This window comes from Penicillium brevicompactum (genome assembly GCF_028827555.1).
Source record: "Penicillium brevicompactum strain IBT 35665 chromosome Unknown utg000001l_segment0_segment0, whole genome shotgun sequence".
Taxonomy (NCBI): domain Eukaryota; kingdom Fungi; phylum Ascomycota; class Eurotiomycetes; order Eurotiales; family Aspergillaceae; genus Penicillium; species Penicillium brevicompactum.
Genome location: NW_026623203.1, coordinates 6,932,303 through 6,960,146, shown reverse-complemented (window position 1 = coordinate 6,960,146; position 27,844 = coordinate 6,932,303). Strand labels below are relative to the sequence as shown.

The following is a 27,844-nucleotide window of genomic DNA, read 5'->3' as shown; positions in this document are numbered from 1 at the left end:
TGGGAGAGGGGGTATTTAAATCGCACCAGCACTCTTCCACTGCACAATTCAAGCCGTGGATTGCCGAGAAGGCAGGGAGTGCAGCTCGGGAATGTTTTTGATTTGCGGGGAAGGGACCGCATTGGGGAAGCCGTGGGGAAGCGCGTCACCGTCACGTGTGGGGTATGTACTCTCTCAATGTTGAGGCTTCCAGAGTCGCTCCAAATGATGCGATAGTATATTTCAATGTAGATATGCAATGTAGACTTGGATTTAAATGCAAAAACACCTAAAATGTAGTTCCAACTTCCGCAGGATGAGTAATATACAGAATGCAGAAGCGCGAACCGTCGCCTGGGAGAATGACCAAGTCCATGGACGGCGGAAGGGTATGTAGTATGTAAATCAAACTCCCAAGAAGTCCCCAGACACCGAAAAGAAAATGAAGAGAGCAAGGAAAGGGGCAATGAGAATAGATACGATCGAGGAGGTGATCACCTAGGTGATGCCGGATGACTGGTTGGCCCTGAGAGATACTCCTCTGGAACCTTGGGCACACGAGGTGAATTGGCCGTTTGGACAATGGCACGGTGCTGTGCACGAAGATGATCCCGTTGACGCTCCTTCTCCCTGTTGGCTGCACCGCCGGTCAGCCTCCGCATCCCGCTGCGAATCATGGATTCAAGGGAATGCGGACTATCAGTGGCACTGCGGACCATAGGCGCGGGCATTGGGTTCAATCGAGTAGTCACCAAACGTTCCTCTAAATCTGAATGCACCTCGTCAGGTTCCTCGTCTGACATGAAGGCGGAGTCGCTGAGTCCAACATGTGGGGTGGAATTGGGGGCACCAGACGCGGTATGAACATAAAGGTTATTGGCGGGGGAGGTAACAGAGCGGGTGTGGGAAGTCGGACGCAATAAATGTGCTGTGTTCTGAGGCACTGCACTTATTGGGGAATATGCAGTGGGGCCATCAAAGCGGAAGTTGGGCGGGCGCGACTCGGCGAGACCGTTGTGGAAAGAGGAGGTAGAGCCTGTACGAGCGAGAGACTTTCGCAGAATTGGCGCAGTCTGCTGGTCGTAGAGATGTGCATTGGTATCCGCCACGTAGCTACCTGTGAAACCTCGCAGCATTGGAGGGGCGACAGGATTCAACACTGGAGTTGTGGGGTCTGTTTCCTCGAAGAAGTCGTCTAGGCTGTCCAGCTTCTGTACAAGATCTCCTATGTTTCCATCGGTCTGCGTTTCGATCGATCTCATGGTGTCGGCTCTCATAGGGAAGAACGAGTCGGTACTGCTGTACTCATCTGCATGGAAGGGGACACCAGGGGTCATCACATCGTCGTCTTCCATGTGCTCGGCCTCGGAACAGGTGTAGAAGACAGCGTGAACGTTGTGTCGAGTCATAGTGGATTGAGTCGCAGGCATGGGAACCGACCAGCCCGTGGGCTCGGGGATACCATACAAACTCTGGATCCGTTCGTACTCTTTTCGAATTGCGCGAGAAGAGGCCGATGATGCCATGCTCATACGAAGGTGATGACGCTCCATTGGGTTACCGGAGACGGTGATGATGTGATCCAGAACCTCGAGAGCCTGGGGGCAAAGATCAGTTTGCAGAAGCCGGAGCAGCGGAGAGATTAAATCAGGACCATGACAAGTGACTTCGTTACGTCTCATGTCAACCTCAGGGATCAAAACGCAAAGAATCCGCATCGCTCTGATACGGAACCAATCCGTGGTGTTCGTCAAGAGACCCATGAGGAAGATCAAACACTGGAAATCGAGCTGGGGGAAATAGTAAAGCTTGATCTCAGTGATGATATGATCCAGGAAGACGCCAGCGGTCTTGTACTGCTGATTTGCAAATCCAAACAGCGAAGCAGCCAAGCGAGGACACCGCTCACTCTCAGCCACGCGGGCAAGTAGGCTGGCTCGAGCGATAGGTTTGGGATCACTGAAGTCTTGTTCGAAACATTGAAGGAAATGGGGCAGATTAGCCAACACGGTGTATAGCTGACGGGTTCCATCGCCGATGAGGCTGTTGTTGGGAAGACCACTTAGAACATGCAGGATATCAAGCGTACGATCGAATGACTCTGATGACTTCATTCCCTTGAAGACTAGGTCCTGGAGACCATCGAACCCTCCTTCCCATTTGGGTGGTTGACCCTCGATGAGCCGTGCCACCACAACTGGGTCGCTGAGATCGACCCGACTGAGGAACATCTCGAGCATGCCGATACTCTCGATAAATTCAGTCTCATGGATTGTGTTCAGGCAAGCGCAAGTCGTCCAGAACAATTGAGGATAATGCAGAAGATCAGAGGGAGCTAGTGAGCTGATGATGATCTTGATGGTGGTCAGGATCTCCATCGAGAAAGTTTGGTAGTCCGTTTCCTCGTCTGCGATGGTGTTCGAGAGTCGAGCGAGCATATCAGCGAGCATTTGTGAGTCTATCGACGTCGAGATACAGCGGAAGATCTGGAAGGAGCGGCAAGCTAAGTGTCGCACCGGGCACGAAGTGGCCCAGTTCAAGGCTTCCTTGGCCCACAAGTCACCAACGCCTTCATACGCGAAGCTAAAGAATTTGACAACATCGCGGGTGACGGTGGCCATGGAGGCGGGCACCCGGCGACCATCAGACTCTTCGTCCTTGCCGTAGTTTTCCTCGTACTCCCAAACAACAGCGGAGTCACTCTTTCGAATTGATTCAACAAAGTCCTCCACGGACTGCCGGGCACCAGCCGGCGCATCATCCTCAAGTTTTGCAGCTATCAGCTCATGGATGAGATGGACCAGCATCTCTCGAGCTTGCTCCTGTACAGTGACTGTGTAGTGATCCCACAGGATTAGGACAATATGAATGAGTTTGACAACATCTTCAAGGGCCAAGGTGACCGGGGCGACCATGAGATCAACAAGGAATATCAACGCCACCTGTCCAAGAGAAAGACCGGCTTGCTTGTTACCGACAGGTAACACCGTACCAAGGTCAGCGACATATGGTAGACTGGTGATATCTGAAGGAGGTGGAGTCAGATCCTTTCGCTCTTGAACCATATTCTTTGGTACGACCTGCAACATGAAGAACTCGATGACTTTCGATCCGGCTGGTGTTCCGGACAAAAACACAACCATCTGCTTGGCATATTCAACAAAGTTTTGCTCCTTGCGTTCCAAGCATATGCTGATAATGAAGTCAAGAACCAACTGTACATTGCCTCCGTGGGGGCCTGTTGCCAAGGCTTGCCATAATGCTTGTACCTGGTTCGGTAGGGTTGTGCTGCAGCGGATGGTGATCTCAAACAAGTTCGCCAGCAACATGTATGACTTGGCGGTAGGACCGCCGTTCGGTTCAACCTGAAGCTCCATTGTCTGAACCCACGGCAGAATAGCGGCAACCATGTTGCGCTGGCTATCAGGCTGCAGGTTGCGGAAATGCAAAGAGAACTCGGAGAAGATGGTGAACGCCAAGTCGCAGTGTTGACTCGCTAATCGTTTGGAAATCTCGAACTGAGCAAGCTTGTACACCGCGGTGGTCTTATCGGAGATACTGATATCGAAGTCTTGGAGCCTGGAATTCTTTTGCTGTCGCTCTTCCAGTTTCCGAAGAAGCTTTGCAGACTTCATTCGAATTTCGCGCTTTTCGTTGCCAAGGGTCACCAGGACCGCTCCCAGGATTCTCCAGAATCTAAGGGGGTAGTCTGGATACTCGAAAAGTACCTGACTGACCACCTCGATGTAACTCTCGATGGTCTTGGGTCGTTCCGTGACGTAACACATCTCAATAGACCGCTCCATTAAATATGAGTGTTCTTGATTGTGGATGATGAGGTTTTTGAGTGCCCGTCGACCAATGGCATGCCATTTGTCAGTGACAGTGTTGAAAATAATTTCAAGCCATGAGAGCATCCGACTGACATCGAACTGGAGAACCGAGCCACTCTCAGTGGTGATGCTGATAGGACCAGCGCAAAGAGAAGCCATTGCACTCAGTGCTGCTGCTCGGAGATTCTTCTTCTCGATTTCCATAGCAGCAGCGGTATTTCTCATTTCACCAGTCTCGTGCGGCTGGGCCATAGCGAACTTCCGCATGTTCTCTTCTCTTTCACTTATTTGAGCTTGATTGGGTGAGTATCCACACCAGTCTTCCATGAGGGAGAATGCGGATTTTCTAGACTCGAATGGCATCCAACGCGAAGGCGCTTTGGCGCGATTGATGCCCTCGAAAAGTTCCTCCATCAGGCCACAATAATGGAAGCGCAGGCGTTGAAACTCCCAGTCATTTTGAACCTCGGCATCACTCAGGAAGATTCGGATGTCTTTCGCGTAAGTAACAAGGTTATTGACGATCCAGTCGTCATTGTAAACCTCCGGTTCTTGGAGGAAATGTGATGTGAGTTTGTAAACATTGGTGACTTCTGTGCGTAGACGGTCTGTCTTTCGGTTTCGACGAGGGCTACTGGGACTGCGGTAGTGATTGCCGATCCGCATCTTCGCCTCTTCGTTGCAGGTCGTGACAGCATACTGCAATGACTCAAGTAGAGTACGGTAAAGATTCTTATGAATGGATCCCAAAGCCACCACGATGGCGTTGCGAATGGAATCTCGCTCTGCGGAAAGAAGGGGAATGACAAATGCGAACAAGCTTCGAGCGGAGCTAATTTTGTCTTGGGATTGGTGGGCTCCCTTGGAGGCTTTGCGTGCGTGTTGGGCATTTGCCAGCTGGCTTTGAGACTGAGCTCCAACACTGGTGACAGTGGTGCATGCCATGATCAAGTAAAGCTTCCATTGCTCAACCAGGATCTCAGATGTCACATTGCTTCTGCCGATTGGACGAGACTGGTAACCATCCATCGAACCGTATTGAGGGAATCTGATACTCTCGGCCAAATGGGTGATTATTTTGTGCATCTGAACGAGACGTGCGCATACAATCTCTCGGCCCAGCGTGACTGCAAAAGGACAGGTTTCGAAGCTGATGCGAATGATATTCGGGAAGACCTTGGCCCACAATGTTGAATCGTAGGAGACTTCACTGCTACACAACTCGATGAGTGTGTTTTGCGAAGCACTTCTCCTTTTTCCCTTTTGAATTCGGCTTCGTTCGGCAACCGTCAGATGTTCATCATCAAGATCCAAGATCTGCTGGGAATCTGCTTCGAGGATTCGAATGATGCGAGTATTTTCTTTTCCAAGAGCGCTGTCGAACTCGGTAATCAGGCGCAGCACCGTGATGGCGAATGCACGAACCCGTCTGGATTGCGAACACAAAAAGAACAAGCCGTGTGACTCAATCTCTTCAACATGCGCAAGGACGCTTGATAAATCAAGATGGAGAGCACGGCTCCCCGAGATAGACCGCTCCAATTGGTCCATGGCCGCTGCACCTTTGGTCTTCTGCTTGATCTCGTGGATCCAAATCTGCAGTAGTTCAACATAGAGCCTCAGGGTAGACTCAATGTGGCCTGGTCCTAGCATCCCCTCGTCTGACATCGTAGAGTAACGTTCGTCGAAGTTGAAGATGAACCTGGCAAACCCGATTGTAACTTGTTGGGCATGTAATTGCCGCGCGATGGCCTTCAGTGATTCAGCTGAGGACGTAGCGATGTTTGACTGGACATGCGCGGTTCCTGTGCAGAGGAGGTTGATGAGAGAGTTGAATGGAATATGATCGGAGAGACAACGTGGGAGGGCTTGAACTGCCACATGAAGCAGGTCGTAGAAGCCTTGCTTCTGATCCAGAGTAGTGACATGGTCATCGCGGCGACCGAAACTGAAAGCCTCAGAGATTGGAGTTTTGGGAGTGGTTCCGCTAAACTTTTCATCCAAGACTGCTTGACCACCAAACGTGTTGTCACAGAGCAAGGTGATCTTGCCTAAGACTTCACAGAAGCGGAAGTAATATTCCTTCACGTTCTCGCTCAGCCGTGCTGTGTTGACGGGTTGCCAGGAAGTTGGGTCTTGCTTTTCAGCCGCATTTACCACAGTATGCTCTTTGAGTAATTGAGGGCGGTGGAAATAAAGGGGGGTGGAGGCGTCTGTGAAAGGATTTGGCAGCGAGCCAGTTGGAATTGGAGGGCAGAGCTGATCGCTAGTTTCCAGGTCCGACATGGTAGCTAGGAAAGCACGAATGCCAATGACCATCTTCTCTGGCTCCATCTGCTCTATCCTCAACTCTTTGCCAGACAAGAAAAGATCAGAGTTGATCAGAGGGAAAATAATGTTACGGAAGCAAACATCCGGATGCTTGAAACCGATAATTTGAATCAGCTGGATCAACGGATCGGCAAAGACCGGCTCTGCGCTTAGATACGTTCTCCGGCCGGCTGGTAGGGCAATCTTTGCCACTTCTTCGACCTTGCGAAGGGTAGTTGTTGGTGAATCAGAGAAACGGAAGAAATACGTCCAGACGAGTCGACAGATGGCATGGAGAGCGGGCGCACGGGTGGGACGATCCTTCAGCCGAGCAGGTAAGCTCGATATCATGGACAGCCATTGCGAGGAGAATGTTTCCTTGTTCGAGATGCAAAGCAACAGAACGTTCAGTGAGAAGGATGAAGCCCAATGGCGAGGTTTGGTGAGCAGTTGGGCTAGGCGAGGCTGGACCAAGTCCACAAACTCCTTCCATCGAGGCAGCGACAGGTCACAGCTCGGGTTGGCCGCGATGGGAAGTAGCAGCTTCTCAATAACGTAACAGTAGGCTTGCTTAATGCGCTGTCCATGGGCGTTGACAAACAATCGTGCTAGCGATCGCATAAATTCACAGGATTTGGGCCATCCCTCCGGTGACATCGGCAAACGCAGATATCTCATGCAGAGGATCAATAACTCGGCCTTGGAGTCACCATCGCGAGTAGGTCCCCGAGCTGCCTCATCCTTCTGGTAACGGTCAAGCTCCGCAAGGAATCGTCCGGAAACGTTCGTGAAGTTTGCCTCGCTCATGATACCTAATAGCTGGCCGTAGATTCTCCAGTTCGCCATTCGAAGCGGGGATGCCGAGATCTGATCAGGGTCCGAGGTCTTCACTTGACCAAAGACAATGTCTTCCAGGCGATCCGCCATGTCAAGAGTGATTGAGGCCAAGCTACTCTGGTTGAATATCTCGATCAAGACTCTACACACTAAATAGACCGAGACTGTCGCCCGTCGCTCAACCAGAGCAACGTCGTCAGGGCGGCTGACGAAGGGCGCCGAGGGATTCGAGCGCTCTGCTGTCACAGTAGGATCCATGAACTGAGTTGGCTCGGTATTACGACGCAGCAGGGGACCGTTCTCCGTGGCGGGTGAGGGCTTCTGGTCATTCGTCATCTGCCGAGCTGTGATGGCCGCATCTCCTTTGGCCTTGCGCCAGAACATGATGGTGTCAATTAGAGGTTTCGGTTTCTGTCGAGCGATATGTCCCAAAGCTGAAATCAATTGATCGAACGTAGGATCCGCTCCAGGACCGCAAACCTCTTCCACGGGAGCTTCGGATTCCCCCAATTTCATGATGGCCTGGTTGATCTTGCTGTCCGCCTGGCCAACAAAGGAGTTGAACAAATGGTGCAGCGCATATTCACCAACCGTCTTTGATTCCGAGTGTTTCGACTGCGAACGACTGTGTGACCTCTCCCGTCTCGTTTTCCCTCCCGAATTCATTCGCTTGTGAAGCAGGGCCGCAGGGCTGTCCAGCACGTCTCTATCTGTATCTTTGATGGAACTGAGTGTCGACGGTAGCCCATGGCTTACGGATGACGCGGATGTTGTGGATGTCCCAGATGGTGTCTGATAGCCTGAGTGCGAATCGAGAGGGTCGAATTTGGCAGGCAGTGTAGCCTCGTCAAACGCACCGCGACCGAGAGACGCGATGAGCTCCGGGCTCAGCGGGCTTGTCGACGCAGTCGAGCCTGCCATGCTCGTGTTTCGGGAATGTTGCACGCCGTGAACGATGGAGGTCTGCCGGTGGTGGCCGTATGAATTGGAAGGTCGTCGTTCTAAACCCACTTCATATCCTGGACGGTTTCCCGATACATCGGGGCTCTTGGAACCGGAATGGCCGCGTCTAGGCTGTATGGGAGCAAGTGTGGACGGGTCTACTGCTCTTCCTCGGGCGGCGGAGGATTCGCGACTGTGCATAGGAGTGGACTGGGCGGTTCGGGTTCCTCGCCTTTCGGACGGGGATGCAAGATTATGGTGCGACGCGGATTTCAGGTCGTCAGGGATGAGGGGCAGCGTTGTTTGGCCTAGGCCAGCTTTGGCAGGATTTGAAGCCACTGGGATGGTTAAACCGAGTTTCGGATCGCAAGGGGTGGGGGGGATCTTGACTTACTTATGAAAGTAATTCCAGCATCATTGTTTCTAGTAGCTCATCGATGCTGCATGCACAAAGTCCAATTCGTGGAGCTAAGGAGTGCTCGAGATGAGGTGAGCTTAATGGTTTTGACGGGCGCACGGGTCTACAAGGGACTTTCATTATTAAGCTACACTCTGCCCTTTTTTCCAGTAACTATCACATATTTTTGAGGCATTGGTATGGTGAAGGATGTCTATTTGTTTTCTTGTTTCGTCTCTTTCGAACTGCCTTGGTTTCAGCGGGCAGTTAGCCTCTCCCATCTAGAGCCTCATGTTTCGTGTACTCCGTACTCTGTACGGAGACACCCCTTGCATGAGAACGGCAAATGGTCAGATCAAAACATACAAAGCAAAGATACGAACAATATTCTTGGAGTCTCGTAGACTATTAATAGTCATCTCACTATTTTATTCCCTGTCGGGTCATACTTCGTACTCCGTCAAATGCGAGATGCAGGCCCCGGGGATTGACGTAAGGCACAAGGATCCCAGGGGAACGTCTGATCGGTTTCAAGTGCCGAGCGGGGTATGAGAGTCGGGTTTCTGCTGTCTGAAACAGATCTGACGATATTGACTCCCCACATGGTGCATTGGGAATGTGGCATTCTTCAAATTTGTACGGAGTACGGAGTACTTTGAGTATGGCATTGGTAACAATACACAGGTAGTTTGGTAGTGAACGAAAGTACTAGAATATACTCTAAAACATATGTTCAAGCCAAAACAATCAGTATAAAAGTGCAGGACAAGATCGGTCGGTATTGGAATCGGGGGCATCACAGCCCCAGGGGATTTGGCTTAGGCTCTACTCCGTACCTAGCGCTATTCTGGTACTTGGCGCGATCAATAGGGAACTTAGTAAATAGCTCCAGGGCTAACGGCGGTGTTTCAGCCCTGAGCCCTGGATTTCGTAGATTTGTTGCCGGTTCCAGGGTCGGTCTAAGGGTATTTCTCTTTCCAACCTTGGAACCTAGGAATACTTGGGAGGATATTGTTGAAAAGTAGGTCACTTTGGATCTGATATATTCCACATGACTCATTAGGTGAAACTCGCGATGTCTTGTATATACGAAGCACACAAATTAAATGAATATTGTCCTTTGTTTCTGCGATCGAGATCATTTCTTCAGCTTCATGCTGCACAAGTTTATACATCCGACCTTGGAACTGCATGGTGTCCCGATGTCCAAAGTACATCCGTGCCAACCCGAGGTCGGTAGTTATGTATGTAGTATGGCTTACACATGGGTGATCAGTATATAAAATGTAGGCTTTGACATCCACGCAGATGATGCGTTGTACTACGTACTAATTTTTCTGACCCGAGAGGATTTCTCTCCGTTCGAACCTCATACGAATCGAAAACGCTCCGAGTAGCGTCGGTTTATAGCAGAATGTGCTTGTTTGGGCAGATGGAGGGAGGTCCATGACTCCATGGCGCACCTGGGTAGTCTGCACAGTATGGATGAACAGAACTCCACATGCCATTTCTCCAAGAGGTAAAAAGGCTTGTGACCACCTGTCAAACGGAACCACTGCAAGTGAGTGTTTTCCCACCGTATGGGACTTTATGAATCCATGACTCCATACGGAAGACTCTAGCCGGTAGGAGTCGACATCAAGATTTATACTCCGTATAGATCCTGTCCACGTCTGCTCTAGGAGATCGCGAAGGCAGGAAAACCGGCAAAGGGATAGGCGCAGAGGCTCAAAGACGGAAGGGTTCCGCGTGAAGAAAGGCCCAATGGAGATGGGCCGGTGGACGGAAAGGGTAAGAATTATCTCCCGGCTGGCGTTGCCGTTGGCCGTGGCGCCCCCCAACTTACCCGAGCTCCGCCTTGAACGTTGAGGCAAAATGGAGACGAACTGGATGAACTTGGGTATGGAGTAAACGGTACTGGCCTCTGATTGCCCGTGACATTGCCTCTTTCTCAAAAACACGCCGAGTTTGCTCCCGGTGTTTAACTCCCTCGGCCATCTTCCCCACATAGTTATATAAGGAACCGGGGAAGGACAAGTCAAGTTCTTGATCTTTTGCTTCTACATTTTGCAATACTTCCTGTACCCTTCACGCTTCCAAGTACATATGCTTCTGTGATAATTGCTTTTTTTGGCACGAAGTATCCAAGTTACACCAGTGAAGTCGGAGTTTCCAGTACGGCCAGAAGCGGTGAAGGCCGAGGTTCTCGATCGACGCACGGAAGAGCAAAGAAAGTGGATCAGACCACCTATTACTTCAGTGCTTCTTTCCCTCCTCTCTCTTCCGCAGAGTTGAACTGAGGGTCTTTCAAGGGTACACTCCCCACGGCTCATTTTGTGCAGGCCTTGTACAGTTCTTTCTGCCTCGTTTCGGTTTATTTATTTGGCTTCCTGTTTTGGTGAACCTCTGGGACCCCTCCCCCTGTGTCCCCTCCCCCCCTCACAATGGCACAACTGGATACCCTCGACTTGGTGGTCCTGGTCGCTCTCTTGGTGGGTAGCGTTGCCTACTTCACCAAGGGTAGCTACTGGGCCGTCCCCAAAGACCCCTACGCCTCTAGCGCCGCCGCCAATGGTGCCGCCAAAAGCGGCAAAACCCGCGACATCGTGGAGAAGATGGAACAAACAAACAAAAACTGCGTGATCTTCTACGGATCGCAGACTGGTACCGCGGAAGACTACGCCTCCCGTCTGGCCAAGGAAGGCTCTCAGCGCTTTGGTCTCAAGACCATGGTGGCTGACATTGAGGACTATGACTACGAAAACCTGGATAAGTTCCCTGAGGACAAGGTTGCATTCTTTGTCCTGGCCACCTACGGCGAGGGAGAACCAACGGATAATGCGGTCGATTTCTACCAATTCCTCACCGGCGAGGATGTCGCTTTCGAGAGCGGCGCCACTGGTGAAGACTCTCCCCTCTCTTCTCTCAAATATGTCACTTTCGGTCTTGGAAACAACACATACGAACACTACAACTCCATGGTCCGCCAGGTCGATGCCGCTCTCACCAAGCTCGGTGCGCAGCGCATCGGAACCGCGGGTGAGGGTGACGATGGTGCTGGAACCATGGAGGAAGATTTCTTGGCCTGGAAGGAGCCTATGTGGGCTGCTCTGTCGGACGCCATGAGTCTTCAGGAACGCGAGGCTACCTACGAAGCCGTCTTCTCTGTCACCGAGGATGAGCTCAAGACCCCCGAGGACGAGTCTGTCTACCTGGGTGAGCCTACCTCTGCCCACCGTGAGGGTGCCGCGAAGGGCCCCTACTCCGCGCACAACCCCTACATTGCCCCGATCGTCGAATCCTCTGAACTCTTCACCGTTAAAGACCGCAACTGTCTCCACATGGAAATCAGCATCGCTGGTAGCAACCTCAGCTACCAGACTGGTGACCACATTGCTATCTGGCCCACCAACGCCGGCGCCGAGGTTGATCGTTTCCTCGAGGTCTTCGGAATTCAGGACAAGCGTCACTCCGTCATTAGTGTCAAGGGCATTGATGTCACTGCCAAGGTTCCCATCCCGACTCCCACCACGTACGACGCGGCCATCCGCTACTACATGGAGGTTTGCGCCCCGGTCTCTCGCCAGTTCGTCTCTACTCTCGCCGCTTTCGCTCCCGACGAGGAGAGCAAGGCTGAAATTGTTCGTCTTGGTAACGACAAGGATTACTTCCACGAGAAGATTACCAACAAGTGCTTCAACATTGCTCAGGCTCTTCAGACCATCACTTCCAAGCCCTTCACTGCCGTTCCTTTCTCGCTGTTGATCGAAAGTATCAACAAGCTCCAGCCTCGCTACTACTCTATCTCTTCGTCTTCTCTGGTTCAAAAGGACAAGATCAGTATCACTGCCGTCGTCGAGTCTGTTCGTCTACCTGGTGCTTCACACATGGTTAAGGGTGTCACCACCAACTACCTTCTGGCCCTCAAGCAGAAGCAGAACGGTGACCCTCAACCCGACCCCCATGGCTTGACTTACTCCATCACCGGTCCTCGCAACAAGTACGATGGAATTCACGTGCCTGTCCATGTCCGCCACTCCAACTTCAAGCTGCCTTCTGATCCTTCCAAGCCCATCATCATGGTTGGTCCTGGTACCGGTGTTGCCCCCTTCCGCGGTTTCATTCAAGAACGTGCTGCTCTCGCTGCCAAGGGCGAGAAGGTCGGAACCACTCTTCTGTTCTTCGGATGCCGCAAGAGCGATGAAGATTTCATCTACCAAGATGAGTTCAAGGTATGCAGCCTCTTCCTAGTTCTAACCGTTTTCTAGACCAAGCTAACATTTCATAGACCTGGCAAGCTCAGATGGGCGATTCTCTCAAGATCGTCACCGCCTTCTCCCGCGAGGGTTCCAAGAAGGTGTATGTTCAGCACCGTCTCAAGGAGCAAGCCACGCTTGTCAGTGAGCTTCTGAAGCAAAAGGCCAACTTCTACGTTTGTGGTGATGCCGCCAACATGGCCCGCGAGGTGAACCTGGTCCTTGGTCACATTATTGCTGAGCAGCGCGGCATGCCCGCTGAAAAGGGCGAGGAGATGGTCAAGCACATGCGCAGCAGCGGCAGCTACCAGGAGGATGTTTGGTCATGAGATCACGAATGATGAATATTGTTTTTCTCTCGCATAGACGATCGAGCATTTATATTGGGATGTTCGACATTGTTTTGGGTTTCTTCTCTTCATTTGTTTCTAGCTTTCACCCTTTGGGGGCGGCTTCCTTCCGGGAGCACCCACTTGGTGTCTCATATCTATGATTGTAGACTTGTCATTTAGAACGAAATGTAATTTTTCTTCCAAGGTCCGGGTGTTTGTTCTGTGGGCTAGGCCGTTGAGCAGTCACTGGCCAGGTCCACGGGTAGAAGTAGATAATAGCTAGCGGGCACCATCCTTGGATGAGACTTGTGCTATGGTAAATGCAGACTTTTATGCTCGCTGCACTAACACTTGGGACACTCAACGCCTCCATCTCGGCCTTTCTTGCAATTCAAATCTATAGACGAGTCTCTTTGGCCTGATCGACACAGCGAACCAATTTGCTAATGTCACTTCATGCGCCAAGGCGGAAAGAAAGGCGGGGCAGCAAGCTGACTCATGTTCTGCCGGCAGAATGCATCAAGTGGATGGGATGAGCGGATGCGACTTCAGCGTCATGATACACATCTTTGCATACTGACATCTTGATTCTAATTATTTTCCCTTCCAATTCACATGAAGTACTGTGCAATCTCCCCATACACGTAATTGTGTCGACAGACATCTCGCTCTGAGCTCTGAGCGGTTATCGCGATCATGGCCTATGTCGTGCCCATCCACGATCCGACTTGCGTTCGCCATGCGGTCAAGCTCAACTTTTTCTCAGCCGAGGAAGAATGCTTGGTTGTTGCGTGAGTTATAACTTCCTTAAGTTCGGCACGCTATTGGTGAGACCGAAGCTAATACCAATTCACAGCAAAACAAGTCGTCTCGAGTTCTACACAGTCACCGAAGATGGGCTCACCCTCGAAGCAACTCGCAAGATACCTGCGCAAATAACGATGCTTGAAAGGCTTCCAGCACCTTCAAACTCACCTACTGATCACTTGTTCATCGGCACCAACCAATACAATTACTTCACCACATCGTGGGATCCGGAAGAGAACGTGATCAAAACAGCACGCAGCTGCGTCGATATTGCCGAACCATCCTCGAGACACTCTAACTACGCACAGCGCTGCCTCGTTGATCCTACCGGGCGATTCATGACACTGGAGATCTACGAGGGCGTGATAGTTGTGGTGCCTATTGTCCAACCGACGAAGAAGCGAGGCCGGACATCAACGGTTCATGCAGATAATCCTCCCCAGGTGGGAGAGCTTGACAAGCCGACTACATCCCGAATAGACGAGCTGGTTGTCCGATCTTCTGCCTTTCTCCATTCAGAATCAAACCCGTGGCTGGCGTTACTGTATGAGGACAATGCGCAAAAGGTGCGTTTGAGGATCCGAGAGTTGGAATTCACTCCTGGAACATATGGGACTCCTCCCGATGCCACTTTCAATGAGGTTCAAGATCTTGAAGGAGGGCAGTTCGGCCAAGAGCTTGATCTTGGCTCTTCGCATCTGATCCCAATTCCAGCCCCGCTGGGTGGTCTCATTGTACTCGGCGAAACTTCCATAAAATACATTGATGATAATGCCAACAATGTGCTCACGCGGAATCTTGACGAGGCGACTGTCTTTGTCGCTTGGGAAAAAATCGATAGCCAGCGGTGGCTTCTAGCAGATGACTACGGGAGGCTTTCCTTTTTGTCATTCATTTTGAACAGACAAGGTGAAATTGACGACTGGAAACTCGAAAATCTGGGCACCACTGCTCGCGCTTCTGTCCTCGTCTATCTGGGTGGTGGCATGTTGTTCGTTGGATCTCATCATGGCGACTCACAGGTGCTTCGACTGGATGGTAGCTCGTTTGAGGTTATTCAAGTTCTCTCCAACATTGGTCCGATTCTTGATTTCACTATCATGGATCTCGGAAACCGCACAGATGAGACCCAAACCCATGAGTTCTCGTCTGGTCAGGCTCGCATTGTGACAGGATCTGGCGCATTCGACGATGGAACCCTGCGAAGTGTGCGTAGTGGCGTTGGTATGGAAGAGCTTGCTGTGTTGGGTGATATGGAACACATCACAGATCTCTGGGGGCTGCGAACCCAGAACACGACCAACCCTGAATCACTGGACACGCTGGTTGTCACCTTCGTGGACGAAACCCGAGTGTTCCAATTCGGCCCCAATGGCGAAGTGGAGGAGTTGGACCAGTTCCTCGGGCTTGCACTCACAGAGAACACCTTGCTTGCAGCGCGTTTGCCTGGCGACCGTATCCTCCAGGTCACAGAAAAGCGAGTTTTGGTGGTTGATATAGAAAGTGGAATGGTCACTTTCCGGTGGGAGCCTTCAAACCAGAAACACAAATTGATCACTGCCGCCTCGGCTAGCGATGACAACCTTGTCTTGGTTGTAAGTGGTCGGATCGTATCATCCTTCGATCTGAGAGGCAATGTCAAGCCCATCACAGAAAAGGACTTCGGTGATGACAAGCAAATCTCTGGTTTGACTGTTCCATCTACCCCAGGGGGCATCTTCATCGCTGGTTTCCCCCAATTGGCTCAAGTCTCTGTCTTTTCGATCAATAATTTGACAGAGCTACATGCCAGATCACTTGGCCCCGCCGGCGAGAGTTTCCCACGATCAGTTCTGGTGGCCCAAGTACTCGCCAACAGCCCACCAACCCTCTTTGTCTCCATGGCAGATGGGTGTGTTGTGACATTCTCGCTCAATCCGGAGGATAACTCGCTCAGTGGAAACAACAAGCTAGTCCTTGGTTCTGAGCAGCCAATCTTCAAGAAGTTACCCAGGGGTGATGGTCTATACAATGTGTTCGCCACTTGTGAAAACCCCAGCCTGATCTATGGCTCAGAAGGTCGAATCATATACTCCGCTGTGAACTCCGAAGGTGCCACACGAATTTGTCATCTGAACGCGGAGGCTTACCCTAACGCTATTGCGGTGGCTACCGAGACAGAGCTGAAGATTGCTCTAGTTGATAAAGAACGCACGACTCAAATCCAAACATTACCAATGGGTTCGACTGTGCGACGTGTTGCGTATTCGCCATCGGAAAAGGCGTTTGGACTCGGAATCATCGAACGCACGCTCGTGGCCGGCGATGAGCACGTCAAAAGTCATTTTGTCCTCGCTGATGAGATCCTTTTCCAAAAGCTTGATGTGGTCGAGCTAGGCGCCGACGAGCTGGTCGAGAGTGTTGTACGAGCCGAGGTACCAGCTGGAAAGGATGAGCATGGCAGAGAAACAACTAGAGACCGATTCGTCGTCGGTACGTCTCTTCCAGAAGATGATGCATCGGATAGCTTTGGCGGCCGAATTCTCGTATTGGAAGTTGAGCACGGCCGCAAGCTAAGCCAAGTTGCTGAGTTGAAGGTTCGAGGTGCTTGTCGGGCTCTTGCCACGATGGGCGATTGCATTGTTGCAGCTCTCACTAAGACTGTATGTACAGAAGTTGCTTTACTCGGATCTTACTGACATTTCGCAGGTTGTGGTCTACAAGATGCAAACCAACAATGTTGGACCGATGAAACTTGAGAAACTCGCTTCATACCGGACCTCGACTGCGCCCGTTGACATTACTGTTGTCGGAAACTTGATTGCCGTTGCGGATCTCATGAAGAGTTTATGTCTCGTCAGATATGAGCAGGGCAAAAATGGAGAGCCCGATGAACTTGTTGAAGTCGGCCGCCACTACCAAACAGTTTGGTCCACAGCAGTTGCCTGTGTTGGTGATGAAACCTTCCTTCTAGGCGATGGCGAAGGCAATGTTATCGTTCTTTCTCGAAACCAGGAAGGCGTCACCTCACAAGACAAGCATCGTCTAGTTGCGACCAGTGAGATCTCGCTGGGAGAAATGGTGAATAGAATCCGGCCGGTGAACATCCCACACCTCGCGAGTGCAGCAGTCACACCACGCGCCTTCATGGCAACCGTACGTTCCCCTTCCTCTAACCATAGCCATTCTCATTACTGATTCATATCAAGGTCGACGGCTCCATCTACCTGTTTGCAATGATAAATCCGGATTACCAAGACTTCCTCATGACACTGCAGACAGTACTTTCCACCAAAATCGTCTCCCTAGGCGACCTTTCATTCGATAAGTATCGCGGCTTCCGTACTGAGGTCCGCGCTGCTGATGCGCCATACCGTTTTGTGGATGGCGAGCTTATCGAGCAATTCTTGAACTGCTCGCCAAGCATGCAGCAGGAGATCGTGGACGAGGTTGGCTCCTCTGATGTAGAGGAGGTCAAGAAGATGATCGAGGGGTTGCGACGACTGCACTGATTGTGCTGTTGTGGGAACCCGCTATTAATTGCTGATGACTATTACGAGACGCGATTGATAATTGTTAAAGAACTGGACATTTGGAGTTGGAAGCCATGACAATACTAGAATATTTCACTCGGATTTGATACGAGATCTTTGACATCAGTGGCTCTCTGTGTCTGAGCAGTTTGCAGAGCGCGTAAGCAAAATTTTGATTAGAGCTAATAGGGGCCCTGAGAGGCGTAGTTGAATAAAGGTAAACCAATTAATAATACAAGAAGTAAACCCCCTCAGAGACCATGCAATGCAGACGTTCCCAGTCAATATAAAAACCACCCAAGTCTATCCTCACAGCATCACACCTCACAGATCCTTCTTTTCCTGAGGAGCGTGCTCCTCATCCTCACTCCAGTCAAGCAATTCCATGATCTGCTCGCGGCTCAGGTCCTCAGCGCGCTGGTCCTTCTTGACATTCTTGATGTAGTTCTTCTGACGCTTGCGAGCCATCTTGTTCCACTCCGGAACTCCACTGGCAGCCGCCATAACATCTTCCTCGTCCTCGAGCTCATCATCGGTGTTCTCGACTTCGCCAAGGACCTTGCCTTTGTCGCCGCCGCCGCCGCCACCACTGCGCAGCGAGTTCGCCGAGACCTTGACCTTGCCGAATTCCGCGCGCTCTTTCTCCTTCTTCTCCTTCTCCTTGCGGCGGTCACGGTCGTGCATCCACTTGAACAGTTTCTCAATGTAGGGTCTGACGATGAGGTAGAAGACAACACTGCCGATAACCTTGGTCCAGCGCTTGCCGCTCATCTGCGCGATCGAAGCGTAGCCATTCTTCCAGAAGCGCGTCCAGACGGTCTCGAAGAAAGTGTAGAGTTGACCGAAGAAATCTTGGAAAGCCTCAGCGGCCTTGTCGCTAAGGTCCACTTGAGCTTGGGGTGTGGCCATGGTGGCTGTGTAGAGGAAGGAAGGCCCGCGATAGGGGTTATATTGGACTTGGTAGACACACTCCAGGGGATGAGTGTAGGGTTTTGTGCTGCTTGGAAAAAGCAAATTTGCACCAGATTTGAGGGATTAATGAACAGATCTGCGATGCTTTGCGTTTCTCTGAAATTCCGCGGGCTGCCGCAATGAGTTTCCCCCTTTCGGCTTAGCGTCTGGTGCCGGATTAGCCGTTATTCCGCGGACGCGTTAGTGGCCAATCAGAGTGAGTTGCCGAGGTTCATCTTTAGACGCGTTCGCTTGCTGTCTCTATCAACGTTCATCATGGAGCAGACTGAGGAGGCTAGCTTAGAAGAGGTCTGTGATATTTGACAGGTTTTATGTACAGGGCTGACTCTTTTTAGCGCCTGAAATCCAGCTTGTGGTTGTCAATTGGCAAGATCGTTGATGAAGAGACCATTAGGCTAGGCGTCAATGCGACACCGCAATTCATCGGCGCTTTAACAGAGATGGTTTGGGCCCAGATTGGTACGTCTCGCAGAATGTGCTCTTATGCCCGCGAAATAGGTCTGACTTGTCATAGAAACCGTCAGCCAGGACCTGGAGTCTTTCGCCAAGTAAGTCAGCTATCTTCTGTGCTTGGCTAGAGCAGATGGTCAATTCTGTTTTGACCCTGCAACTCCCAAAGGACACGACTAATATGAGCGTGCTCTATATAGACATGCAGGACGCTCTACCGTCAACCTATCTGATGTGATGCTACTTGCACGTCGTAACGAGGGCCTTGATTCGATTCTACGTGCGTTCGTTGAGCAAGAAAAAGAGAAGCAGCGCCAGGAGGACTCCTGAGTTGTGGATTTATTGGCAGATTTGTCGACGACGTGCAATGATTCACGATGCCCATCGCCACATGCAGGCCAGACTTATCGCCCCTTGCCATGAACACATCGTCCGACAAAATGGACACATGGAAATTGGGGTTGGATGCATGAACCTACAGGATTGGCCATTTTAGCCTATGGGAAGATGTCTCCTACTACTTTCGGTCCACGGTCTCTTTCCCTCGGACTCTGGATCTCCATAACAAGCTGTTCGCTTTTGGCAGATTGCCACCAAGAGACCCTACCCCATGCTACCAAACTCTCGCTAGAGCAAGGCCGCTCTTTTAATCGATGCTTCATCTACGAGAAACATTACTGGCAACCTTTCTATGCATCAACGCCATGACACCAGTACACCATCCAATGAGAACACTATCTTCTGCCACTTTGAATCTGGATGTTGAAGGTTGCATATTTGATTGTGAGGACTCTTCCATGTGTGATGGGCAGTTAGCAAGCCTTGACCAAGGCCAGAAGAAAACTATTTTGTTTCCCCTCCATCTATCCTACCTAGCTTGATAATCATTGGGTTGAGTACCTATACCTTGCGTTGCCCAGTTTCTTGGCTGCGCCGACCAAATGGGAAAGGGCGGCGGTCGGTCAAAGCAGTGCCCAGCTTTTCGAGTTCACAATCTATCACCCTGAAACATGTCCATCCGGGGGTTGTGTCTGGTATCTAGCTCTACTGGTGTACGGAGTACATTGTAAAAATCTACTGTATACCCCAAACTACTGCCGGTATTGATCCACGGTAAATTGACGTGGCGCGGGCCCAATGCGGTGGGGGTCTAGACGTCATTTCCAACGTGGCGGGTACCAGAGCTGTTGAACGGGAGAAGTGTCTGTGCTGCAGATCTTAATACAGCAGCAAGCCCAACTGGGTCACAAGGGTACATGTAAAAACGTTCATTAATATTAACTGACTAGTAGTTCAAAGTGTAGAGTCGTGCAAAATTGAAGTACAAACTGTACAGAGTATGGTGTAGTTTAAACCTCACTAGTTTCAGTTTATTGAAGCTCGAACCTTAATTCTCCAGCTTGGGTCAAACGAGGATCACTTCACGCCTATTTTTGGCAAGGGACATGCAGGCACCCACAACAGAAACGGAGAAGCCTGAACAAAAGACTCCGTACTTTGTAGGCAACACTTCACACCCCACACAAGGTGAACAAAAGTATAAAATGGGTTGTAATGGTCATGGTGGCTGGTGTGGCTGGGGCTCTTCTTCTTTTTCGGTTGACCCAAAATTGCCAAAAATGCAATTTCTTCACATGTGGCGGGTCAGAGGTCAAATCAGACCGCTTCAAGGTTCCAAGGCTCTAACCAAAGACGGTAAAGGTGGAGACACAATCCATGGGACTGACATCAGCTAGTGGGTCATCTGGGGCCGAATAAAGTGTGGCGCAGACGCCCCCGACCATTGAGCTATAAGCTTCTCCTTTGCCATCCACTGATCTTCGTCAATTGCGTCTGCTCAGGGTCTTTGCCTTATAAGTCGCCCAAATCCTGTTGCCTGAGTTTCCTTCATATATTCCCCTTGGACCTGAAGGTCACTCATCAAACAAAACTACAAAATCTTCACATTTATTCATCATGGGAGCTGGTGGAGTCATCCTTCGCTTCTTTAATCTCTTTCTGCGAGTACTGCAGTTCCTCGACGGTGCTGTGATTCTTGGCATCTTCTCCTATTATCTGGCTGTTCTCTCCAGAAACAACCAGCACATCGCAACATGGGTGAAGGCCGTTGAAGGTTTAGCAGGTGCAGCGACTCTCTATGGTCTGTTGGGCATGATCCTCACCTGCTGCCTGGGTGGCGTTGCGTTCTTCGCCTTCCTGGGTGTCGCCCTGGACGTCTGCTTCGTGGGCGCGATGGTTGCGATTGCCATCTTGACCCGCAAGGGTGTCAGCCAGTGCACGGGCACGGTAGACACCCCGCTCGGAACTGGAAATGCCAACGACGACACCTTCTCCAAGGGTCTCACCTTCGGCATGACCTGCAAACTGGAGAAGGTTGTCTTTGCAGTGGCCATCATTGGAATGTGAGTAAAACCCCATGAATCTCAGCCCTATGGTTTTGCGCCAAGCATATTAACCGAGCCCCTAGTTTCCTCTTCCTGGTTTCCATCCTCTTCCAGGTTCTGCTTGCCCGCCACCACAAGCGCGAGAAGCGCTTCGGTCCTTCGCCTACCAACAACTATACCCACGGTAGCCGTGGTGCTTTCTGGCGCCGCAACAAGAACCACCCCGAAGCCACCGGCGCCGCTGATACCCTTCCCGGTCACCCCACCCCGCATGATGTCGAGATGGGTGCCGAGCCTCAAAACGAGAAGAAGTGGTACAGTTTCGGCCGGAACAAGAACACCGCTACCAACGGTGCCGCTGCCCCCGCTGCAAATGGCGCTGGCTATGGCTACGGCAACTCTGCTTACACTGGCAACATCTAAACTTGCCAGTAGTTTGTCGGGAGGCCGGATAGTCCGGTTTTTTGCTAGCCGACTGTCCGCAACGGGACTGGTGCACAAGCACCAGTCAATGATTATATGACCATTTTGTGTTAGCTGGAAGCCAAGATACCACTACTATGTTTGTGAAAGATTGGATTTGTACAATATGATGGAGGATATCTGGCGGGCACTAAGGGTCTTTCAAGACTAGCTGGTCAACGTAATATTAATGAACTACATACTATTTATCCCAATACCCACTTTTCATCAAGCTGTAATTTGTGTTCCTGAAGGTAACCTAACAATACTATTCAAGCCTCAACTTCCGCATCCGTCATATCCGCATTCGGTGGCTTGTTTCGAGACTTGACGTATGGGTATGACCTTTTTTGTTTTGTTTTTACATGGTTATGAAGTAGCCAGGCTGGAGAATTTGTGTAAATGCAGGAGATCATGATAGTAGATCCTTATTCACAGGTTTGGACATAGTCTGAATGGCTCGATGTGAGCGATCTCATTCAAGGTTCTAGATTAAAATGCCTTCGGGACCAAAAATGGTCTATGGAAAGTTGGAACAAGATCTTGATCGCAAAAAGCAGGCATCTTGAAGCTATCTATGTTCAGGTCATTCCAGCATCATCGGAGATCGTGTTCAGCCAGGAGGGTCAAACGCGCAGAGACTTAGTTCTGGGTACGGTACGTGCTCAGTGAGATTAGTTTTCAACCTTGGAATAAAGCCATGCTTGCACTTATCGCTTTCAGGACACACATACCCCATGGGCAGTCCTCTTTAAAAATATCGGTTTGTCTAATTCCTCGACAGAGTCCTTGGAGAACTTTTTTGAAGACCCAGCCCACACTTCGGCTGCCGGAACCCAACCTCGGGTGCAAGTACCCGAGAGCGCATTGTCTTATATACTCAAATTTCAATTCACTTCTTCCCTTCGCCAATTTCGTGATGATGACCAATTGCTGGTAGAAATCAGGCTGTCGTCTTTGGAAAATTTCAGTCTGAATTTGAACCTTGGAAACTTTTGATTGCCTTCAAAATATATCGCCTACTGTGGGCAGATGCTGCCAAGAACACACAACGCGCTATTTAGAGGCTCCGTTTGCGCTATTCGTCCTTCACGTCAGGCTCGAAATTTCACGATGAAGTTCTTTGATGTGTGTACACTTCGCCAATCCCCAGTATGCCTCCAGCTGATGTAGTTTATAGGTCGCAGTTACATTCACTGCCGATCAATTCCAAGGGATCTACCGCAGGAAGCAGTACCATGATCCCGACTTCGGAGAGGTTCTGAAGAGAGCGCGTGAATATGGGTGTGATAAAGTGATGCTCACCACGATGACTCTTGAGGGCGCAAAGAAAAATCTGCAAGCAGTGAGGGATGCCCCTGCAATGTGCAAAATGACACTTGGTGTGCACCCATATCATGCAGCAGAGATCTATGAAAAGCCAGAGTCTCAATATCTCAACGAGCTCCGCGAACTCGGCGAAAATTTGCTGGCCGAAAAATCTTCTCCTTTAGCGGCTTTTGGCGAAATCGGGCTTGACTATGAATACCTGGAACGGGCAGACAAGGAAACGCAACAGCGCGCATTCCGCGAACAATTAGAGCTGGCTGTACACTTCCAACTGCCACTTTTCTTACATGTTCGCGAATCTACGGATGACTTCATCTCCATTATCGAACCTTATCTTCCACGACTTCCTCGGGGCGGACTTGTGCATTCCTTCGCAGGGACGAAGGACGAGATGCTCCGACTCGTGGGGTTGGGGTTTGAAATCAGTGTCAACGGCGTCTCATTCCGAACCGATGAACAGTTGGAGATGGTGAAGCACATTCCATTGGACAAGTTACAGCTTGAGACCGATGCGCCATGGTGCGAAGTACTGGTCAATGATCCGAAGATCGCACCGTTCCTGGAAAAGGCGAGACCCTTGCCACCCAGTCGGAAGCACAACAAGTTTATCATGGGTCAAATGGTCAAGACTCGCAATGAAAGCTGCAATATGGAACTTGTGGGCTTGGTAGTGGCTGGATTAAAGGGAATCTCTATCGAAGATGTCATTGAAGCAGCGTGGACGAACAGCAGTCGCATGTTTTGGTGAGAATATGTACTTCTTCAATTCAAAATTGACCTCGGGAAAGGTCAACCTTGGAACTTGACAGAATATATAAACACACCTTGCGGGAAAAAATTCGAATTTTTCAATTTCATACCTTCTTATTGTAGCTCAGCATTGAAAACAGACCCTTGGAATTGACTTTCATCTATCAACTTATTTTGTATTTGTGGGTTAACGATATTCTTATGCGACGAGCGGTTCCTTTGACTACCGGACCCTAACGATTGCCCAACTGTATAAAACCCACCAAGCCCCGAGGTCTGGAAACCCATGGGAGCCCCACAATGACAAGCTTTCCTACTAAAACGTGAAGACAATTAGGGACCGACATGGCATGGTAAAGACCGACACAATGGTAAACAAAACCCTTGACGCAGGGATGCCTATAATTGGTGCCTTGGCTAGGGTTACAGGGAGGCGCACACCCATCCCTTAGGCGCCCTGGAGGCAGATAACCAAACCGGATTTACGGCATACCCCAGAATTTAATGTATACGCCGTACATGGAGTACGATTGCCAGACGAGTCAGAAGGTCTCGATCGAGTGTAGGTACTTCATACCTAGCGGACCACATTGTAGCTGTAACGCGTGTCCCCCCATTGATAGTCCTGACCTCATGACAGGATTCTTCGTATCACTTGGCTTGCGGAGATTTAATTCTGACTGGAATGAAGGAACTAATGGTGGCTCTGCTCATGTTTGGGCCATTGGTGCCCGCTAGGTTTGCAATCCACGGCGTCTGAAGTGTTTGCCATCAAATACCGAGATTTGCTAGAGATTATTTGGAGTGGGAAGAATTGGAATCGAACCCATTCGAGCGTGAATGAATTTGACAGTGTCATGGTGATGCCGGATTCTTTTTTTAAACCATGAACAACAATCAGAGAAAATTATAGCTCAGATAGCAAAATTCCGCACGAATTCTATCTTAAGGTGCTTGCTTGACTTCCACAAATGAATTCATTGGCTACGGGTAAGGGCTTGTTTCGAGGTTGATAGGCCAACATTCCTCACGTTGCGAGGGTCAGCACAGCTTTGACCAAAATATCATGGCATCTGCCATTCTTGTCAACAAGTATGGGGAATGTTATGATCTCCAAGCGATGTATTTATACCGCTTGTCGAGCTCTAGTAGCTGCTCATTGAGCCAAAGCTTCTATCATTTTCACATTATTAACCCTGGTGGTTAAGTGTTTAGTATCATATTAAGATATCGCTCTTTATATCTACCCTCTTTTGCAAAGACTGTAAGTGACACCTTGGGTCAGATCTGCGCTCTTGTCGGCATGCATCGATGTTGCAATCCGTGGGAATGATCACAACATGAGGCTAATACTGGACAGAAACGCTTCAATCACAATGAAGGGTGTCGCTATCATTTCCGGCCTTTTGGCCAGCACTGTGTCAGCTCACATGCAGTTGAGCACTCCCTACCCCATCCGCAGTCCTTTGAACAAGGACGCCAAGGGCCAGAAGGACTACTCCTACACCAACCCTCTGTCAAGCTCTGGCAGTGACTACCCTTGCAAAGGATACGCCAAGGACGACTTCGAGGCCGTCGCAACATGGGAACCCGGTTCCTCTCAACACATGGAGTTGGAGGGCAGCGCTACCCACGATGGTGGCTCATGCCAGCTAGCCCTGACCTACGACCAGGGTAAGACCTTCAAGGTCATCGAGTCAATTGAGGGCGACTGCCCCATCGCCAAGAAGTACGACTTTGACATTCCTTCCGACGCACCCACTGGTGATGCCCTCTTTGCTTGGACTTGGTTCAACAAGGTCGGAAACCGCGAGATGTACATGAACTGCGCCATGATCACCATCGGTAGCTCAGACAGCCGTAGCGCTAACGGTACTACTACCGAGAATGAGAAGCGTGATGAGATGGAGGCCCCCAAGCCAGCAACTAAGGAGATGGAAGCCCCCAAGCCGGCATCTAAGGAGAAGCCCAAGGCCATGGAGCACAGCAAGAACAACAAGGCTGCGAAGAGCAGCTTCGACAGCCTCCCTGACCTCTTCGTTGCCAACGTTGATCAGACTGGCAAGTGTGTCACCACCGAGGGCGAGGCTGTTCACTTCCCCAAGCCCGGCCCCAAGCTTATTGGAGAAGCCAAGGGCCCCGGTTACAAGTGCACCGAGAAGGCTCCTTTCCTCAGCGAAGATGCCGGCTCCTCCGACAAGAACTCCACTACTACCAGTGACAAGATCGCCAACTCTCCCAAGAAGGATACCCCTGCCGCCGGCGACAAGACCGCCAAGATTGCCCAGCCCTTCGGTAGCGCCGCCCCGGCCCCCGCTCCCGCCGCCGACTCTCGCACCCTTGGCACCGAGGCCTCCACTAGCAACCACTTCAGCCACTACGTTGGCAAGTTCAAGTGCACTGATGGTGAATTGCTTTGCTCTCCCGATGGATACACCTTCGCCCTTTGCAACTTCGGTCGCCCTGTCTTCATGGGCCCTGTCGCTGCTGGCACTGTCTGCCGTGGCGGTGAAATCATTGCTGCTCACTAAATGTTTTCCCTTCTGTCATAAAGCTTTTTCAATAATTAAATTCCTTTGGCTTTGCCGATCATGTCCCTCTTCCTGTCTTCTTCTTCCACCGTGTTGCTTTCGAACGACCTTAGGACCTCACGCTTCTGTTACATTTTTGTTGCTCCCTTTCTTTACCTATGATCGAACAGCGATGACTCGGTTGATGTCATTGCGTTCATGTTATCACCATACCACACTGAATGAATGTCTTCTAATATGGCTCACACGCCCCCTGTAAATGTATCATGCAGCAGCCTTGGGCGCAAAGTCCACCTACATTCCCAGGTACCATACCTTCGTAGAATTCTCACACTGTCAGGCTGTATAAACGTGTGCGTGTCTTCCACGGAATATTACAGGCCGAATTACAGTTGGTCTTCAGTAATGGCTTTATATTCTGTGAATTCACTTTCAAGTCATGGTGACTTTGATCTCACCGATTTCGCCTGACGCAGTACCAGCCAGAACACCAGTGCCAATAAGACCACCGTCGCTAGCCTCCCGTAAAAACACACTCTTTCCACCTGCTTGCGGACCAGCGCGCAGTAAGAGGCGATCAATGCATCTCTGTACACTTTCTTTATAATGAGGATAGTGTTGAATTACTCCACCAGAGAAGGCCACTGCAAGCTCTTCAGGGCCACTATCCCAACCTGGTATTGATGCCGATGTAGATGATAAGTTTGTAGGATGGTGTGCTTTGGAGGTATCCTGGAACCCGTTCGAGTCTTTGGAGTCCGAGTCGCAAAGTGTAACCTCGTTCGTACAATCGAGAAGCCCGACAACGGCAGATGCAACCAACGAAGCGGCCCGATCTTGCACTGCCGAAGCAATGATACGAATAGCCCGAGCATATTCAGGCGACCAGATCCAGTCACTATCCGTTGGCGGTCGGAGGGATTTGGATAGCTCGGTTGCTAGGTTCTCATCGGATATGGAGGGAGCCACGACTAGAGAGAGGAAATCTGTGGAGAGAGAGTATTCCTCTACCAGCTTCACTGGTAATTTCGAATTCTCTATGCCCAAAGCTCCGTGGAACCAGTCATGGCAGACAATTCGAACCAGTTCACCGGTGTAGGAACCACCAATCATGTACTCCATGGGCTGAAAACCCGGTCGTTTGCAGTTTCTATCCAGTTGATGATCCCACCTTGTTCGAATGCCAAGTTCATCGAACGGAGCTGCGGCTGTGGAAAGAGTCCATTCCGTTGAAATAAGTGCATCTTGCGCATCGGGATGTTTTTCAAGGATATTCTTCACTTTTGACTCATGCAAATGAGTCAATTTCATAGGAACAGTGGTGTTACAACCCGCGCCCACTATGAGTCCCATAACAACCCGAGTGTTCGGCAAAGAAGGGATGGAATATGCCAAGGAGGCAAAGGTGGCCGTTGTGTCGTTAATCATGACTGCCATTTTCAATTTAGGAAGAGAAAACAACCTTCTTCTTTTCACAGGCAAGTTTGCATCATCTCCATGAGAGGAATATGTGTGACGTTCGTACCCATTGAGCAAAGATTGGCGGAGGTTGAGGTCTGAACTGAGAGAAAATCCCTTGCCTGTCGGCATAAGGATAGCTTCGTCAAGGGAGTCCTGCCTATATGAGGATTAGTGCCAGAAAGAGAATCACAGCCTGGCAGGTAATAATACTTTATAGGGAGACAAAAAGATATGCCTGTCGTTATTTGGTCAATTCGTTCCTCGCTTGGATTCGTAAGTCTGTCCGCCACCACTTCAGCA

General features: G+C 50.5%; 9 protein-coding genes across 9 annotated transcripts; 6 read left to right on the top strand and 3 right to left on the bottom strand.

The window, feature by feature from the left end:
* Positions 1-473: 473 nt before the first annotated feature.
* N7506_002225 (putative cell morphogenesis protein (PAG1)) lies at positions 474-9,806 on the bottom strand (the record flags this gene model as incomplete). Its single annotated transcript, XM_056951521.1, has 2 exons — positions 474-8,239; positions 9,674-9,806. 2 exons carry the CDS (start codon positions 9,804-9,806, stop codon positions 474-476), a joined length of 7,899 nt encoding a protein of 2,632 aa, XP_056817436.1.
* Positions 9,807-10,742: 936 nt separating this feature from the next.
* Positions 10,743-12,883, top strand: cprA (NADPH--hemoprotein reductase cprA; the record flags this gene model as incomplete). The annotated part of the gene is made up of 2 exons (XM_056951520.1): positions 10,743-12,530; positions 12,587-12,883. 2 exons carry the CDS (start codon positions 10,743-10,745, stop codon positions 12,881-12,883), a joined length of 2,085 nt encoding a protein of 694 aa, XP_056817435.1.
* Positions 12,884-13,582: 699 nt separating this feature from the next.
* N7506_002223 (DDB1/RSE1 family protein) lies at positions 13,583-17,184 on the top strand (the record flags this gene model as incomplete). The annotated part of the gene is made up of 4 exons (XM_056951519.1): positions 13,583-13,677; positions 13,743-16,335; positions 16,382-16,828; positions 16,882-17,184. The coding sequence occupies 4 exons, from the start codon at positions 13,583-13,585 to the stop codon at positions 17,182-17,184; spliced, it is 3,438 nt and encodes a 1,145-aa protein (XP_056817434.1).
* A 345-nt stretch (positions 17,185-17,529) lies between these two features.
* Positions 17,530-18,114, bottom strand: N7506_002222 (uncharacterized protein; the record flags this gene model as incomplete). Its single annotated transcript, XM_056951518.1, has 1 exon — positions 17,530-18,114. One exon carries the CDS (start codon positions 18,112-18,114, stop codon positions 17,530-17,532), a length of 585 nt encoding a protein of 194 aa, XP_056817433.1.
* A 318-nt stretch (positions 18,115-18,432) lies between these two features.
* On the top strand, positions 18,433-18,957 carry N7506_002221 (CENP-S family protein; the record flags this gene model as incomplete). Its single annotated transcript, XM_056951517.1, has 4 exons — positions 18,433-18,465; positions 18,513-18,636; positions 18,692-18,725; positions 18,828-18,957. 4 exons carry the CDS (start codon positions 18,433-18,435, stop codon positions 18,955-18,957), a joined length of 321 nt encoding a protein of 106 aa, XP_056817432.1.
* A 1,626-nt stretch (positions 18,958-20,583) lies between these two features.
* Positions 20,584-21,434, top strand: N7506_002220 (uncharacterized protein; the record flags this gene model as incomplete). The annotated part of the gene is made up of 2 exons (XM_056951516.1): positions 20,584-21,029; positions 21,095-21,434. The coding sequence occupies 2 exons, from the start codon at positions 20,584-20,586 to the stop codon at positions 21,432-21,434; spliced, it is 786 nt and encodes a 261-aa protein (XP_056817431.1).
* Positions 21,435-22,586: 1,152 nt separating this feature from the next.
* On the top strand, positions 22,587-23,550 carry N7506_002219 (TatD family hydrolase; the record flags this gene model as incomplete). The annotated part of the gene is made up of 2 exons (XM_056951515.1): positions 22,587-22,601; positions 22,654-23,550. 2 exons carry the CDS (start codon positions 22,587-22,589, stop codon positions 23,548-23,550), a joined length of 912 nt encoding a protein of 303 aa, XP_056817430.1.
* A 1,378-nt stretch (positions 23,551-24,928) lies between these two features.
* Positions 24,929-26,083, top strand: N7506_002218 (putative extracellular protein; the record flags this gene model as incomplete). Its single annotated transcript, XM_056951514.1, has 1 exon — positions 24,929-26,083. One exon carries the CDS (start codon positions 24,929-24,931, stop codon positions 26,081-26,083), a length of 1,155 nt encoding a protein of 384 aa, XP_056817429.1.
* Positions 26,084-26,515: 432 nt separating this feature from the next.
* Positions 26,516-27,520, bottom strand: N7506_002217 (uncharacterized protein; the record flags this gene model as incomplete). Its single annotated transcript, XM_056951513.1, has 1 exon — positions 26,516-27,520. The coding sequence occupies one exon, from the start codon at positions 27,518-27,520 to the stop codon at positions 26,516-26,518; it is 1,005 nt and encodes a 334-aa protein (XP_056817428.1).
* Between the last annotated feature and the right edge of the window lie 324 nt (positions 27,521-27,844).